We start from the raw sequence: 17,415 nt of genomic DNA on the forward strand, positions 1-17,415 counted from the left end.
TAATGACAACCAACTGCTTTATTGAGATTAAAAAAACCAAATGGTGGCTGAAGAAGACATCACTTTAAGGGTTCTGAATACACACACTTAAGATTTGCTTGAATAATTAGATCATTAAGTTGAGCACTAATAAGAAAACTGCTTCTGAACATTGGTTTTAACATTATTTACAATATTCTTGCCTTGGTTTTATTATCTAAAATTATTACAAAAAGATCACAAGTTCATTATTTTACAGGTGGGTAAATACCTTTGTAGGCTACCCCTCTGAAACATATACAAACTAGAACAATTACATTATATAAGCTTCCAAACCAGAGATTCCTTGCAGTCTAAAACGTACAATGATAACCTAGTAGCATCCTGCAGCAACCAATGTATTTACATTCTGTGGGGGCAGGAAATTAACATTTACAGTAATTTCATTGTAAAAAGCTGCTATACAGTAGGAGTTATCAAGGAAATATCTAGAATTTGCATGTGTCAGTCTGTTCATTTCAAAGTTTAGCTAGAATTTATACTTCATTCAATGAGAGGTTCGTTAATCCACATTCTAATCCTGTATTCACTCTCTTAAACAAGCAGAATGCCTACAGAACATGATTTGTACTAGAAATTAATAAGAGGGTGTACTTAAATTGAACAGGTATGAATTCTTATTTTAAAAACAGATCTGCATGAAAAAGGGGTACCCTGATTAAAAACATTGTTCTGTAAACTTCAGTCAGTGATTTAGGTTTTTCTTTTAACCAATTGAAGAATGATTCATCACCTACAGCTGTTTAGAAGGCTTGTTAATCTTTTTCTAAGTATATACCTTTGGACACTAACCCCACCCCCAATTCCTTCAACACAAATTAATTGGCATTTTTATGAAACCATGATCTTGTTAATTTTCAGCACAGCTGCCATGAAATTGGAGCACATGTTTAAGCTGTAAAGCAGCAAGCATTGCCTTATAGGACAAAAGCCAAGATGAACAGGTAGTCGAATTAAATCAGAAGGGAGGGAAGAATGAAAAGGGGTAGCAAAAAACTTGTCCTTCGATTTCCAGGCCAGTCTAGCTACAGTAGTACTGCATCCGGTCTGTTCTCCTCCTCTTCCGAGACTGAAATTCTTCAAAAAACTGCTGAATGTCTTCTCTCTTAACAACCTGGTGGCAAGTAAAAGTTGGTGGAAGAAAATAATGGAACTGACACATTTTAAATGTAAGTTAAGGCCTGGATAAAAAGCATGGTGGTCGCTAATAGGGCAGAAATCAAGGCATTTTATCTGGGATGCTAAACAAGGTTTTGAAAGTCAAACTACTAAAGGTCATTTTGAGACATTACACTTTAAAATGAATTATTGAGTCTGTTCTGAAAAATGGCTTAATTCCTCCTAAGGGCTCATGATAGCTAATACACAAATTCCTCTTACCTCCATTAACATCCTTAAAACAATTCTATGAGGAAGATATGGCCCAAGGTCACCAGTGAGCTTTATGAGTGACCTGAGAAACTGAGGACCTAAGCCTAAAAGCCTTATTACCTTCCAATCCTGTTACAACCGAGTATGATTAATCTGTAAATCAACAAAAGAGAATCGCTATGGAGTTATATACTTACTGTTCCGTCATTCGCAAATCTTCTCAAATAGTCTGTCAGTTCTGTTTTCAAGTCATTGTATTCTAGATTTAAAAAAAAAAATGTGTTACTGTAGTTGTGAATTTACTTAATGGATTGTTTTTCTCCCATTTAGCTGACTAATTGCAACCAAATATGGTCCAAGACTCATACTGCTCCTCTACCGCCCCGCTCCTCTGATCTGCTTTTTTGCTCAACATATCAACTTAGTTTAGCATGGATTTTCCATTCAAGGAAAGTAACAGTACCAATCTATTTGAGCATTGGCCAGACTACATAGAGTAGTGTGTTCAGTTCTGTGCACCACAATTTAAGGAGAATATTGACAAGATGGAACACGTGCAGAGAAGGGCAAGCAAGATGATCAAGGGTCTGGAATACCAAGCCTTATGATGGAGCAAGTTTCCTTTCTCCTGCTCCAGAGGGTAGGATTTGAACCATGGATTCAAGTTAAAATAAAGAAGATTCCAACTCAACATCAGGAAGAACGTTCTGACATTAAGAGCTGTTCAGCAATGGAACAGACTACCTCAAAAAGTGGTGGATTCTCCTTCCTTGGAGGTTTTTAAGCAGAGGTTGGATGGCCATCTGTCATGGATGCTTCAGCTGAGATTCCAGTATTGAATGAGGTTGGACTAGATGACCCTGGGGCTCCCTTCAACACTATGATTCTATGACCAGCATTCTGAAACCAAGCTGCTGCATTCTGCACAACATTCTGCCTAAGCATTCCCCAACCTGGTGCCCTCCCACCAGCTGCTCATTGGGTAAAAAGTATAAAAGCTCCATCACTTACCACTGATTAGCTCCACCTGCTGGACTCTATTCATGCTGCTAAGTGTGTCCATTAGAGGATCTCTTCTGTCTGCTTCCTGGTCACTTGTCCCTTTATTCTCATAGGCTAAGACTGTATCACATTCCTCTGTTAGAAATGGGACTTCCAGGTCACAATACATTTTCTAAAAAACAAAGGTTTATTTTAAATACAGAAATGAATTGATCACCTTGGCCTCTTCTCCCTCAACTGGCACCTCAGGGCAGCCATTCTATCAATGAGATACATAGGAAGCAGGGCTCACTCTATCACCTCTGCTATGACAGTCCAGCTCCATTTGTTTTACTCTTCCCTTCCTGACCCGTTTATGCAAGCCACTCTGGGAGCCTCTGGTGTACAAATGCAATCTATCAATAATATACACTTCCCTTCTTGGGGAAAAAAAGTTACTAAGTTTTACTCAGACTAGACCCACTGAAATTCATGAACCTAAATTAGTTAATTAGTTATGCTCAAACTTATTTGACTACCACCTTAAATATTTCCAAATACCTCAAAGGAAGAGGTAACAATGTGCAGCTGGAGCTTGCAAATTTCAACGCAAACCAACAAAAGGTGGAAGTGACAAATTGAGCCAGGCAAGGAAACCTAGGTAATGGGATACAAGGCCAGCAAACATATTTTTTGCAAAGCCAGCAAACATATCCAACACATGATTAAGAATTAAAGGGCAAGAACAGCGGTAGAAAAGCAAAAATGGGACATTTCTCCTCTACTTCCTCTTCCCCAATGTATGCATAGAGCTTTGAAATTTGATGACTAGAAAAGAGACTCCAATTGTGAATCAAATGAACAGACAAATTACAAGCAAGCATCACTCTTTTTTGTAACCTGCCCGATAAAATTCATTATATTTTTTCAGACAAAAACAGGTTAAGTCTCGCAGGTTTACGCTTTCCCACTCCTTCCATTTTTATTCAGCCACTTGCAAGTTCATAGGTGAACTCCATTCTAGATAGTTCTAAAGCAAACATGAAAATTGGAGATTTTCAAAAATACATACCATACATTCTTTGCAGGTGCACAATTTGCTTCGCCAGTTGTGTGGCCAAAAGGTGGCCCTGTTCTTCTGTACGTACTGCTTGGCTTTAAGTTCTTGGAATCTGCAGGTGGATTCTTCTTTCTTAACTGCCTGCTGCAAAATGAAAGGTCAGTTTCTCTTCCATATCCATAGGTGTTGTTCATTCTAGCCTGTGCACTTCTTAGCTTTCTGCAAAGTTATTACAAAACTGCGATCTGGTAGCAGTAAGACGATAGTAATGCCATAACTAAAAAATGGAATATGCACATGAGGCTCAGACTTGAATTGATGTCTAGGGAACCAGGAAAGCAAGCAGAGTAGCAAATACCTCACCAGGCCTAACTCCATTTATTCCTCCTGAGGTTCCCAAAATACATTAGCCTTCATAATCTTCCTAGACATTGTATTGAAAAAAACCTCATCTGGATAAATCTTGCAAAAAGAGGAGCTCACAGTTCTCGTTTTCCCAGCCAAAAAATGCACAAACACTGTAGCACCGGAAATAATCCTTCTAATACTTGCTTTCTGACTCTACAGGCACATTTGACATAAATCTTTCTGTTCATTTCAGTCCCACTTGTGAACGTATCCAACTAAGTTCTACTTAGAGAAGACTCATTAAAATTACAGATCCATGTTAGTTACTTCCATCAATTTCAGTGGATCTACAAAAACTGGATATAACATATAATTATTTTGAGTCTGGGGTTCCTGTTACATTCCCCAGTTGCACATGTAGCTACTGGTGTCAGGGAGTTCCCGTATGGCTTGGACACTAGGGTGCTCATACACAAAAAAAACCGTGTGTTTGTCTGGCAGGTAATTAGCTGAATTACATGAATTTACATGCTTCACAAAGAGTTACATGCTCACATAGTTTTGACATAAACTTTTCTCCTCAAAATTGCCTTTGTAAGGGCAAAACAGGCCACTTTTTCAGAGCTGTAGGAGGACCTGTCCCCTAACAGAAAGTCAATGTGTGAAGCATTTTATTCCGTTTTTATTCTATTTTATATATTTTATCTTTGTAATGACCAGCTAGACAAAATGAATAAATAATAACAATTATTCTCTTGCTCTGAGCACAAACGAAAGAAAGATTTTGACCATAAACCACAAAAGAATAAATGCAAAGCTTACCTCAGAACACTCAGAGGCAGAGCTGGTGGATGGCTCATTATTGTGTGCTGCTTTTTCTTCTTCAGTCTTTATTTGATTATCTATACAATTTTCTTTTTTTATTTCTTCAGTTTCTTCAACATTCAGCACAACTTGATCTTCAGCTGTAGGAGTAACTTTGGTCACAGTGTGAACTGCAAAAGACAGACACCCACACCTAATATTGGTATGCCTGCGCTACAAAATGTTATTTCATTCTCAAAAACCTGAAATGTTATTTCTGTCTCGGTAGTGGCGCCCTCCCTGTGGAATACCCTCCCTTCAGATGTCAAGGAGATAAAGAACTATACAACTTTTAGAAGATTTCTGAAGGCAGCCCTGTATCGGGAAGTTTTTTATGTTTCATGCTTTATTATGTTTTATATATTATGTAAGCTGCCCAGAGTGGCTAGGGAAACCCAGTCAGATGGGTAGGGTATAAATAATAAAATCATTCATTTTTATTTTTATTAAATATCAAAATGGCTACCCACAACAAAAGGTCAGGTGATACACTATGCCTAACATTAAGAAATCTCAAAGCGCAAGAGCACAATTTAATCAGCAAAAATTAAGACTGCTGCAACCTAAACAAGTCGAAGTTGCGGTAATTTTAATGAAACTAAGATGGGTTAAATCCAAAAACTTGCATTAGCGAGGCTGAGCTGCTGCTCCAGGTTAGAAATATTAGCACAACAGCTATTCCCCTCACCTGCTATCTGTGAGGCATATGCCCACAGGAAAGGGCAACGATCCATGCAAGCCTGACACACCATCTCGTGAAAGTCCCCACTATCTGGAGGGATTGCACCAAGATGCTGTAGGTGGAAATGAGAACACACGGGAAACACATATTAACAAATTATTCTTCAACAACAAAATAGGAAACCAGTGATCCTCAAGCACTGAAACACATCTTTTTTCTTCTTTACCCTCTAAACTAGGTACGAACAGACCCCAGGCTTATGGAATCTTTAGAAGTTGGTGTTTTATTAAAAATGAAGTTGGGTACAAAATAGTTCATAGGAGTGAACTGGTGGCATTCATCTGTCTTGGGAAAGAATGGAGGAGTGCGCCTCTGGGGGTGACATCAAACTGTTGGGAGAGTTGTAGCACTCCAAATTAAGTAACAGTGTGTCTCTGAGCACAGAGTGGCTGGGGAAACCCAGCCAGATGGGCAGGGGTATAAATAATAAATTATTATTATTATTATATTATGTTCAGCTCAGGAGTTTGTTTTAATACCAACTGAATTCACAGTCCTTTCACACAAAAATCCACTTCTAATTTTCCCCTGGGAGGGATGGGGGAGAAAGGAGAGCTTAGCTTAGAATCCAGAAATTCAGCAATCTAATTAGAAATTGAGAATCAAATATTCCTTCATATTTAATGTACAGAGCACCCCTAATCTTATCTCTGCCCACGGCATACCGTGTGACCCAGGCATTTGTGTAAATGAAGGGTTAACTTTATTTTACAATCTTTCATCCTTACTAGAACACGTAATGGCTAAACTTCATCTAAACATTGCCTGTTCCAATAAGGAGGAGATTTAACTATCCAACTGTAAACAGTTTTAAGTGTATAGGTTTGCAACATAAACTCAATTATTCCAGGGTATTGCTTGAGGGATCTATGCAATTATTTTGAATTAAGGAGGCTGAGGAAGCGAGCCCTGTACAAGTTAGAAAATCTGGTCTGACAGGTTAAATTTATCACTTTAACATTTCCAACCCTTTCCATTTAATGAAGTGATTTTATTACATGAGCTTACCCTTCCATGAAACCAGTCTTCACAAACTATGCACTGGATCATTTCATCTGGAATCTAAAAATAGAGCCAAAATATTACAAAATTATCTTCGTCAGGCTACCTTTGAAGATGGTTCAACGAGTGCAAAATGGTGCTGTAATTTGCTTATTGAGAAGCCTGAGATAGCAATCTCCTCAATCACCTATATTAAAACATCTGCCCTGCCTGCAGATTCATTTCCATGGTTTTAACTTTTAAAGCCTTAAATTTTTAGGGTCCCAATTACCTTAGGGGACACTGCCATCACTACATTTTCTAATACAGTGGTACCTGTTCCCTCAATTGAAGTTAATGGGAGACTCAATGTGCCCATCTGACTCAGTGGTACCTTGGGTTACAGACGCTTCAGGTTACAGGCTCCACTAACCCAGAAATAGTACCTCAGTTTAAGAACTTTGCTTCAGGATGAGAACAGAAATCGTGCAGTGGCAGCACAGCAGCAGCAGGAGGCCCCATTAGCTAAAGTGGTACGTCAGGTTAAGAACAGTTTCAGGTTAAGAACGGACCTCCAGAACGAATTAAGTTCTTAACCCGAGGTACCACTGTAGTGAACTCCATAATTTAACTAAACACCATATGAGTAATACTTATTTTGTCTGTTTTCAATCTTCCAACATTTAGCTATAATGGATGGCTCCAAGTTCCAATATTATGAAAAGTCAATTTGGCCACTGGGGAAGCCTAGAAAACACGATGAAATACCCTGCATAAAAAATACCCTGATGTTGCCAGTTTGTGCAATTTCTTGCGTCATGGCACATGATCAGTAGCACTGTACATATTGCAGAGCTTTGTTTTCCACCAACTACCTCTGCCAAACATCTCTTTTTGCTTATTTTAAAATGGATAACAAAACATAGTAAAGTTACTAAAACTTACTAGAACTGCACGCATATAAAAATATTTGCATGTACAAGACGTCAGCATCTTACCTCATCATCAGGATCTGGGTAAGGTCTTTTACAAACACAATATAATCCAAAGAAGTTATCGTTATATTTATTTGCTGGATTCACCATTGCCTTCTCCTAGAAATAAGTCAGGACATATGTCTTAAACAAAAAACAAGATGAAAACCAATGCTCTAGAAATAAAAACTGTTAAATCAGGGTATGTATCTTACTTTTAGTCATCCCAGAAAGCTAAACTTTGCTATTATGTCCAGTCATATTAATTGCATATCACATGTCCCTTATTGAACTGCACTTCAAGCCTGAAAAATTTATATACTCTATAAACCTTTGAGATTTTGAAAGGGAAAGAAATTGAGGTAATCAGAAGAGAAAGAGGATGAACTGTTTTATTTCCTTGAAGGCAGAGTCAAACAACAAAAGAAAAAGAATAGAGTTCCCTCAATTGAAGTTAATGGAGACTCAATGTGCCCATCTGACTCAGATGCCATCTCTGGATTGCAAGCTGTGACCCACATTAAAAAACACACTCATATTTCTCAAAGTACTTGAGTCCAGCAGGTTAATAAAAAGCACATTAATATCATGTTTACAGACAACAGTGTACACACTAGGGCTGGGCGATATTTGGTTTTCAACATCACAATATATCATCAGCTAAATATCACGGTATCTTGATATATCCCAACATATATTGGCGATGGCGGAGGACCTTGCTGTCAGATGGTCCCGCCATACCTCCCTGCAGCACGGAGGGTGCGCCACGCTTCCCCACAGCAGCCAAGGGCCTTGACAAGACTCCCTGCTGCGGTGGGGGGCCTTAAAATGTAAAGAAGTAGTAGTTTTAATAAAAATATTAAATAAACTTCCATATAATTTTCAACTAATTCAAATGATTTACTACTCAGGTTGCATCTGCTTCCCCACTCAGAGGTCTAAGTGGAATCTATGCATGCATAGGCCCCACAAGGTTCAAATGAACTTACTTCTACTTTCCTGGGAGTAAGCCTCATTGAATTCAGTAGGGCTTGCTTGTGAGTAGACATACATGTGCTTGCACTAGTTACTGAAAAACACCCTCCCCATCATTCTCCCATTTCAGCACAAGGCAGCCAGCTAAGTCTTCTCCCCTCCATCCCCACCCCCCACACAGAAGGGCCTCCTCAAAAGCCCTCATCCCACCAATCTCTCTCTTTTTATCAGAAGGAGGAAGGGCAAGCAAGCAAAAAGATAGGTTCCTTTAAATAAAAAACCCCTTCCTTTTTGATATGGAGGAAAGATATTTAAGGGGGAACCAACAACATAAAAACCACCAAAAAATAAAAATGAAAACTCTTCCACGGAGGGGGGGGGGAGTTTGAGGAAAGGAAGGTGTGCTTTCCATTTCTTTGTTTACTTTCTTTGTTTACTTTGCAGCTGGATCTTCACTGTCTAGGCATGGAGGGTTGTTAGCAGGCTCTGCATAACTAGCTCAGCTCTAAGTGGAAAGAAGCGGGTGGCACTGTGGGTTAAACCACTGGGCCACCTGGGCTTGCCGAATGAAATGTCAGCAGTTCAAATCCCTGGGACTGGGTGAGCTCCCATTGTTCAGTCCCAGTTCCTGCCAACCCAGCAGTTTGAAAGCACGCAGTGCAAGGATAAATAGGTACCGCTCCAGCGGGAAGGTAAATGGTGTTTCCGTGCGCTGCTCTGGTTTCGCCAGAAGCGGCTTAGTCATGCTGGACATGACCCGGAAAAACTGTCTGTGGAAGCGGACAAACACTGGCTCCTTCAGCCTGTAAATTGTCAGGGGTCCCTTTACCCCTTTACCTTTAAGTGGAAAGATACCTGTGAAGATGAAAGAGTTTGCTGGTTTGTGTGAGGGCTTATCATCATTTAGGAGGGAGAAGGGAGAGAGCAAAGAAAGCTGGGGAGATGGTGCCAGCAAATTATCTGCAAAGTATCTGTAAAGTATCTGTTCAGCTGAGCTACCCCCTGGGAAGCTGTTAAGTCTCCACCTTTTGTTCACCGGTATATTGCCTTGTTGAAAACATATCACAATGTTATTTCAATACACGGTATTCAAGAATATAGCGATTTATAGCACAGCCCTAGTACACACCATTTTTATAAGCCAACAAATGAAATCTGCATTTCCATGCAGAGTCAATCCAGATGTGAAGGGGAATCTGGATGTGGGTCCACATCTGCAATGAACTGACCCATGAAGGTCACTGGACACTAAATAAAGCTAGCCTGGGCCAACAGCTATGAAGAACTTTGCAAATTTCATTTCACTCTCACTTTTGAAATGCATGTTTGTGAGAGGGAGGAGAAAAGAAATTACAAGTAAAAGTTCTCACACTAAAGAAACAAAGAGTTTAGCTATGATTACACTCCAAAAAGGAAACAGAATTATACTTACTGGGAGTAGTTTGCATTGCAAATTTTTGAATTTGCTGTTTCCACAATCACAGCGGAAGTTTCTAAGAGAGAAAAAAGAGCCAGAGTTCCGACAGGGCTTTTTTTAGTTTTAGGAACATCAGTTACATCTCAGGAAAGTTAACTGTTTTAATAAATGGATGAAAAATCCCTACTTCTGACCAGGATCATTCAACCACACCCAAAAAGGTTTTTATCAAAGCAGACATTTGATTTACAAATTTGATGATTATTATACTATCATGAACAAGAACATGTCATTTTGGTGAGCCCATAGTACTGCTTATTTTGGTTGTCTCATTGGAGGCTCATAAACAAACAGCTGCAGCCAAAGGTTTTTCTTTTAAACTTAACATATCCAATAGTTTTCTATGTTTGCTAAATCTCAGTAACATTTTTCTTGCAGTTACAATCCTGAGTTTCAAAGCGTTCTTGTATACACTGGCAGAGGATGAGGAGTGTGGGGGAGCGCACCGAGCGATCCCGGTGGGGTGCCATCGCAGCTGCCCCCCCACCCATGCTGGGCACCGTGCCCCCATAGGTGGCACGCCACGCCCCCAGGACGCCCCCCAACCCCACCCCCACCTGCTCTCCGCCACTGCTTGTATAAAAGAGTTACAGTGGCAACAAAATGGCAATTCTAGTTTAATAATAATAACAAATTTTATTTATACCCTGCCCTCCCCAGCCAAGACCAGGCTCAGGGCGGCTAACGACCAATAATAAAAACAAGTTGATTGAAATACAACTTTAAAACAAGATTAAAATAATTAAAACATTAAAATGCAGCCTGCATTTAGTTTAGCTGCATCAATGTTGTACCATAGAGGAAATAAATTTGATTTTAGGTATACTACTTTACTATTGCTGGCAACCCTGAGATCACTGGATGGAATAACTGATTTTAGAAGGTTTTAACTGTAACTATATTTTTTTAAAAAAAAATTAAACTGATGTATAATGTTCTGGTTTTCAAAACTGTAGATCTGTTTGTCACCCTGGGCTCCTTCAGGGAGTGGGATATAAATTCAATCAATCAATCAATGTTACCTTTTTGTATACAGCTCAAATAACTTGTGGGTGCCATGACATTCATAACTGCATGCTAAACAGATCCCTGCTGGTTCTTCTCCTGGCGGCGTGCACGTACTGCAGGCATACAAGGCTTGCCTCTTTACAGCTCCCTGGAAAAGAGACAGGAGCATAAAAATGGAGATGTTAGGGAATGCCAGTCTGGGAATTTGAAGTTGAGCAAAATTGAATTATGTGTACAGAAACCAAATCCAGCTTTCATTTTCAAAGGAGATGCCATAATGGCTCCCATGTTCTCAAGCAGCTGTATCCTACAACTTAGGACTGATTATTCCAGATTCAGCCAACAATATGTGTCCACATTAGAAATTTCACTTAGGCCGCTAAAATAACTGGCAGCCAGAAAATGCTGTATATTCAATGCCAAGTTTGTTTCTGAAAAGGGAACAAAAGGACCAGGGTGCTACGTGGTGTTGAATAAGAGCACTGCAGTATAAATAAGCTTCCAAAGAATCCCATATTTTCATTATCTAGATAACAAGCTACTGATAACAAGCTACTAGATAACAAGCTACTGGGGGGGGGGGAGTCAGACAAAGTAAGAGGAAAGGGACAAAATTGCCCTTGCCTAAGCAACAGTAGGAGGCAACCATCATTCACTGCTGTTTTACACAATTCTTCCTTGTTTCACAGGCAATGTATAAGCAGAGGATTTTGATATTTCAGCTGTTTTCTTCCCTAATGAACAAGGTATATAAAGAGTACCATGCACAGATGAGGATCGCTGTCCAGTGTATTTCTGTACCCCTTAGGTGTATGAACCTTAGTCTAAAGCTATCCCAGTTTATTTTCAAACATACCAAGACACCCACACACCCTCCTCCTTGCTTCAGCTATTGCAAGACAGCTTGAGGTTGCTGCAAGATACTACTAAGATATGTGACGCCTAACTTTTTTCCAGGAGCATGCCGATAGGAGGAAAAACAAGAGATGTAGCCAGATGATCAACAAACTTCAGAATGATCATCACTGGCCAGAATACACTCCTGGAGCAGTGAGAACGGAGTTACGTCAAAATTGTAGCAAAAAGGGAGTAGGCAAAAGGGGACATTTGTAACTACGATATTAAGTACACTGTATTGTAATCTTTTAGAAGACATTAATAAAATTCCAGTGACCATTCCATGCCCTTCATTTCATTTAACCACACTAAAGTCTGATCACCATGGGACCACAAGAACAAGCCAAAGTATGGAGAAAAGATACCCCGCAATTGGTTGCCCACGCACATCTGTTAACAGAGTCCTATCCCACCCACCTTTCCAAACAGGGTTTTAAAAAGAACAAGCAAAACTAACAAAAGCACGAGGTCAGCTGAAGAGAAAAACACCAAGACGTTCGGCAGTTGTTGAATGGAGCTCGGCCTTCGCGTTGCCATCTTGTTGACGACTGCGGATGCGTTTCTACGGATGGTTTTTTAAAATTGCATTATAGGGTTTACGTTGCACTTGTGAGGCTCTTGTTTATTGTTTGTCAGCCACTTTGGGATTCATTTGAGCGGAAAGTCCATGAATCTTTAGTAGGCTGAGCAGAGTGGCTGGGGAAACCCAACCAGATGGGCGGAGTATAAACAATAAAATTATTATTATTAATAATAATAATAATAATAATAATAATAATAATATGATGATGATGATGGAACGGAGTTACTTCAAATAATGACTAACGAAATAAAGAGGAGCGGGCATTCCTCTTTCCTTCTGCCCCCGCTTCCCCTCGCCCCCCAACCACCTCAGCCGCCCCTCCTCCCCCCTCCCAAGCCCCTCAGGGGTCGCCAAGGGAAGCCCCACCTGGCGGGGAACCGCCCCCCTCTCTTCGCCCCCACGGGGCTCACCTGAGAGTAGCTGCAGCGCTCGTGGTCGCTCCCGCCCAGCACGGCGCGCGCCTCCTTCTCGAGCTCCTCGCTCTCGGCCAGCACCTCGGCTAGCGACACCACGGGCTCCTCCGCGCTCCTCTCGCCTTCTTCGCCCTCTTCGCCAGGTAGGCCGGCGCCAGACGCCGCCGTCTCTTTCTCCATCCTCAAGCAACGCACGCAGCTCCCTTTCCCTCCCTGGTCGGTGAAGGGGAGGAGGGGGAGGAAAAGGCGGGAAAACGCCAAACCGCCACCAGAGAGCGCCCGGCGCACGCCGGAAACGGAAAGCGAGGGGTCCGCTGTCCTGCGCCGCCGCCACCCAGACGCTACGAGATAAAAGGCGCTCAGGGGGGAGGAGCAGGAAGTAGAAGTAGGGCGTGGGGGGAGGGAGGTTCACCCGACGCCAACGAGGCCCACGTGAGCTCCAGAAGCCAATCACAAAAGGGGGAGGAGACGAAGGCGGGAGGAGAAGACAATGAAACGGCTCGTAAGCTGTTGAGTGAGGCGCGTGCGCGGGTAGGCGGGGCCAGAGTGGCGGTTGGAAAAGCCGCCTCCTCGGCTAGGGATTGGCTGCCTGTTTCCAGGGCGGGGGAAAGGCAGAAGAGAAGCGGAGCGATGGAGTTGCGGGCGGAATTGACGGGCCGCGACGGACTGAAGCGGCCGCTGAGGGTCCGTTGCGAGCCGCCGGGAGACTTGCGGGGCCTGCTCAGCGGCCTAGCTCAGCTGCGGGAACAGGTCTCCGCGCTGCTTGGCCCCCTGGTGCAGCAGGAGAGCGGCTCCGGCGACCGAGCCGGGTCTGGAGGTGAGGAGGCCCCGGACTCGGCCACGAGTTCCCGCCTCGCCCGAGAGGAGAGGAAAGAGGCTTCGTCCTGCTTCCTAGCAACCAAGTGCCCCTTTGGGTACTTGGAAATCAGCAGCAGGTGGAGCCTCCTCAAATGCCACAACAAAGCCTTTCGGTTCTTATTTTGGCTATTCTGAATTTACTGACATGTCTCCATGTTTGTATTTGTATATTTGTCCTCTGTTTTGAATGTCTGGGCACAGCTCGTTGTGGGAAAGAGGCATATAAATAAAATCGGTGAAAGGGCAATGGGTTGACTTTGTGAAATCAAAAAAATAAAAATGTAGAATAGGCATAATTAGCTAATTTACATTGATGTCTCTGGGTTTACCCTGAGCTTTAAGCTCAATACCATTTGAGAATTCCAATAGAGTCTATACCACTTTATTCTCAACATGTAATTCTGCATGTGCAGACCAGGTCTATGCTAATATACCTCTTGTATGATCTGGTGAGGACCTAAAGCTTTGGACTAGTTACCATAGTCTCAGAAAACTGTCTTATCAGTGGGGTTGTAGTCCAATATCTGGTAGGCCACACAAGTTTCCCATCCATTGTATACGAACACTTTGCATATACATTTCTAACTCTTGAACATGCCTCTTGCAAAAGAACACTCAAATGCTAGTATCTCTTGACTTATACCCAGTTCAAGCAACACCAAAATAAAAAAAAATTGAAAATCATAGAACTGTAGAGTTGCATGTGGCTACAAAGCTCATCTAGTCCAGCCCCCTGAAATGCAGGAATCTTACACCCAATGTGGGGCTCAAACCCACAACCATGGGACTAAGTCTCGTGCTCTACCAACTAAGCTACCCAGCCTCATAAAATGTTAGTTAAACTCAGCAAATCGAATGAGAAGTTAAGTGTAGGCATTCATGGGGAAATAGTTTAGCTATCTTAGCAGATTTCATATGAAATATTTTTCTTTTAGGTGATTATGATGATGAACAGGATGATGATGATGATGATGAAGAAAATCATGTCATTGCCAAAGCATGTGCTGACGGACCACCATTAAAACGAATAAAAACACAGTCCTGATGAAAACTACAAACATTTTTCTACTGAACTTGAGTTTAATCATATACACACTTTCCCTCTGGGAAAATTTCTAGGATGTTTTGTTAAAACAGTCCTGATGAAAACTGCAGGTTTTTTTCTACGGAATTTGAGTTTTGTTTTCTAGACACTTTCCTCCCGAGGAAACGTCTGGGCTACTTTTTAAACTAGAAATGCACTGTCCTTTTTATTATTTACACAAATCAAAAGAGAAGCTCATTTGTGGAGTATTATGTGAAATACTGAAGCAACCAAGTAAAAGACCATGTATATAAGAAAGAATGATCTCCCTTCTCTGATGGGAAAGGGCCAGTAGTGGTATTGAAATAAATTAGAAAGAGTTGTTTATTTTCATGACTTTCTTCAGGAGGAATGGAAGTAATGACACTTTGGAACAGGAAGCGGAAATAAGGTATGAACATGAAAGAAGAACGGGAGAAGAAATTCTGAGTAAAAAATACTTTGCGATATATGGGGTGGAAAGGGGGGAAATAGAAAAGAGCCTCTTCTATTTTAAGTCACTTAGAGCAAATTCTTCCTGAAATGGGGAAGCTGAATCACAGTATTTCCAGTAGCTGCACTTAGCTTGAGAAAAGTTGAACTATAGAATTCATTTCCAGTAGGAAACTGCTGTAGCAAAGAATCTAGCAATTTCCCAAGATGGATTAGATACCAATAGAAAATGGTGTCCACAATTGCTAGCTGATTGTGCTAAACTGCCTGCATGTGGTTATGTATATCCTAATCCTCTCATTGGATTGATAAAAAAAATTAAAACTTAACAATTCTAGTGATGTCAAAAGTGATGCCAACTAAGATCGATCTCTGAATGCTTTCTGAAAAAGTATTCAGTGGAGGGTGAAAAGACAAGCAAGATGGTACATGTGTAATATTCAACAGGCTTATATGACTGATTCTGTCCCTGCACCTCCATTTTGGCAGCTTTGTTTAGGAAAGTTTTTAATGTTTGATGTTTTATCGTGTTTGTTGGGAGCTGCCCAGAGAGGAAGCCTAGCCATATGGGCAGGGTATAAATTATTATTATTATTATTATTATTATTATTATTATTATTACTACTTGTCACTGATGGACCTCAGTAATTGTCACCTTTTAATTGAACCCTGGGAGTAGAGAGTTTTGAGAGCCTCCTGTCTTAAGGACAACTTCTAATGTGACGTTTGTCTATGGCATTACCTAAAAATGAAAGACCATGAGAATTTTACATTTCAATAATACTTTAAGTTCTTTCTGTGGTAGATTTTAAAAAAAATAAATTAAGTATCCCTTTAAAAGAGCCTGGGGCAGAACAATAACTCAAAAGTAATTCAAACAAATGTATCAAAGACTACACTTGTAATCTATGACTAAATCAAAGACATTTAAATATGTTTCCCATGTTAATAAACAGTTGGAGACAAAGAAAATGTGCCTGGGCGGGTGCATCAAGCATTCACAATACAACGAAGTAGAAAATATCATGAACTGTGTTCGTTTATATGCTGTCAAAGTGTTTACTTTCCATGACATGCATTAAAACTGCAGTCACTCAGATGCAATGCTAGCTACTGTTTAGTATTACACAACTATGCTTCATGCCAGTCACCTTCCTCTCTGGAAGATGAGATTAAATGGTTTTGCTTCTGTTTCTATACAACACTTTAACATTATGTCTGAACCTAGGCAAAGCTATGGTTTACAGAAAGAAGCCAACTTCAACCTGGCTTATAAAATCTTGTTTCAATAAACCATAATTAAAATCAGTCACAGTGCAGGGTTTGGACATAACCTTAAATTGGGGTGCCAATCATTTTGGACCAGTATGCAAGTGCTGCGGGTGCCAGTCTCAAAATGGCTGCCATGGGGTCATGCTACTCCCCGCATCCTGGCCAAATTCACGCTTGTTGTGGGAAGTCAACTGTGTCCTGCCTGTCCTCATTGTGGAGAACACATAATATTGATTCCACACAAATAGCATGATTTTGTTGCTATCTAGTAACAGGAGGTCTTCCCCAGTACCAAGAAAAATATCCAAGATGGACACAGAGCAAGCTTGAGCATTCCCCCATCCCAAAAAGCCCCTCCACAGGTTAAGAAAGTACCTGTCATTTAAGAAAAAAACCTTTCCCCCTCAAAACATATGGATCACCAGCCTGGCACACATGGGCACTGGGTCTGTACATACATATAAACAGACAAATTATGTATAAAAGCATGTCAATTGTTTATGCTCCTTGGTAGCATAAAGGCTCTATTGAGTTGTAGCAACCAATTAGTAGACCGGTTGTCTAACAAGGCACTGGCTTGTAACCAAGAAAGTAATGATTTGGTGCAGTTCAAAAGAATCTGGACAGTAATTTATAAGACTTGTGTGAATGTTCCAGCAAGAGATTTGTTTTTGCGTTGACAAGGAAAAAACGTTGGCTCAAACAGGCCTGGTTCCAGGGACGCCTGGCTAATAAGGGAATCTGTTCTGGGAGAGAATTGACCTACCATTCCAAAGTTTTTCTCACAGTTCAGATTATATAGGTTGGGTGGCTTAGTATTATTCAGAGTAGAAATAAAATAACTTCAGTGAAGAAGTGATATATAAATAACTCAAATACTAGTCTTCAAATTCATCACAAAAGCTGTCAAGAATCTGCAAAGGATGATAGAGGTAGCACTGGTCAGTGTTAATGCAAAGGTTGCTTAAATTAAAGCTGAGCTTCCAGTTGCCTTGCAGTCACACCTTGTTTCTAAGAGGCATGAGTGCTTCCATTTGGGCTATTGGGCATTTCTTA

General features: G+C 40.9%; 2 protein-coding genes across 5 annotated transcripts; one reads left to right on the forward strand and one right to left on the reverse strand.

The window, feature by feature from the left end:
• Window positions 1-13,076, reverse strand: UBR7 (ubiquitin protein ligase E3 component n-recognin 7). Of its 3 annotated transcripts, none has more exons than XM_083736877.1 (11): window positions 12,711-13,076; window positions 10,835-10,968; window positions 9,768-9,828; window positions 7,385-7,480; window positions 6,414-6,467; window positions 5,352-5,457; window positions 4,622-4,794; window positions 3,464-3,592; window positions 2,422-2,584; window positions 1,608-1,669; window positions 1-1,153 (listed from the first exon to the last, which is right to left on the reverse strand). In XM_083736877.1, exons 1-11 carry the CDS (start codon window positions 12,891-12,893, stop codon window positions 1,061-1,063), a joined length of 1,254 nt encoding a protein of 417 aa, XP_083593003.1. In that variant the 5' UTR covers window positions 12,894-13,076; the 3' UTR covers window positions 1-1,060. The 3 variants fall into 3 exon arrangements, with proteins under 3 accessions (XP_083593003.1, XP_083593002.1, XP_083593004.1); XM_083736876.1 differs by having other exon boundaries at window positions 3,464-3,595; XM_083736878.1 differs by having other exon boundaries at window positions 3,464-3,595; window positions 4,622-4,764; window positions 12,711-13,065.
• Window positions 13,077-13,205: 129 nt separating this feature from the next.
• Window positions 13,206-14,988, forward strand: GON7 (GON7 subunit of KEOPS complex). Of its 2 annotated transcripts, none has more exons than XM_083738928.1 (2): window positions 13,206-13,530; window positions 14,507-14,988. In XM_083738928.1, exons 1-2 carry the CDS (start codon window positions 13,344-13,346, stop codon window positions 14,614-14,616), a joined length of 297 nt encoding a protein of 98 aa, XP_083595054.1. In that variant the 5' UTR covers window positions 13,206-13,343; the 3' UTR covers window positions 14,617-14,988. The 2 variants fall into 2 exon arrangements, with proteins under 2 accessions (XP_083595054.1, XP_083595055.1); XM_083738929.1 differs by having other exon boundaries at window positions 13,206-13,648; window positions 14,507-14,629.
• The last annotated feature ends 2,427 nt before the right edge of the window (window positions 14,989-17,415 follow it).

The sequence above is a fragment of the Podarcis gaigeae genome, assembly GCF_964106915.1.
Source record: "Podarcis gaigeae genome assembly, chromosome: 1".
Taxonomy (NCBI): domain Eukaryota; kingdom Metazoa; phylum Chordata; class Lepidosauria; order Squamata; family Lacertidae; genus Podarcis; species Podarcis gaigeae.

Excerpts from the sequence above, each read along its gene's own strand:
- UBR7 (XM_083736876.1), bottom strand. The coding sequence starts at position 12,893 with ATGGAGAAAGAGACGGCGGCGTCTGGCGCCGGCCTACCTGGCGAAGAG. Across the intron at positions 5,458-6,413 it reads AAGACTGGTTTCATGGAAGG|CATCTTGGTGCAATCCCTCC; the intron begins GTAAGCTCATGT and ends TTCCACCTACAG. Across the intron at positions 2,585-3,463 it reads GCACCTGCAAAGAATGTATG|AAAATGTATTGTGACCTGGA; the intron begins GTATGTATTTTT and ends TTTGTTTTTTAG.
- GON7 (XM_083738929.1), top strand. The coding sequence starts at position 13,344 with ATGGAGTTGCGGGCGGAATTGACGGGCCGCGACGGACTGAAGCGGCCG.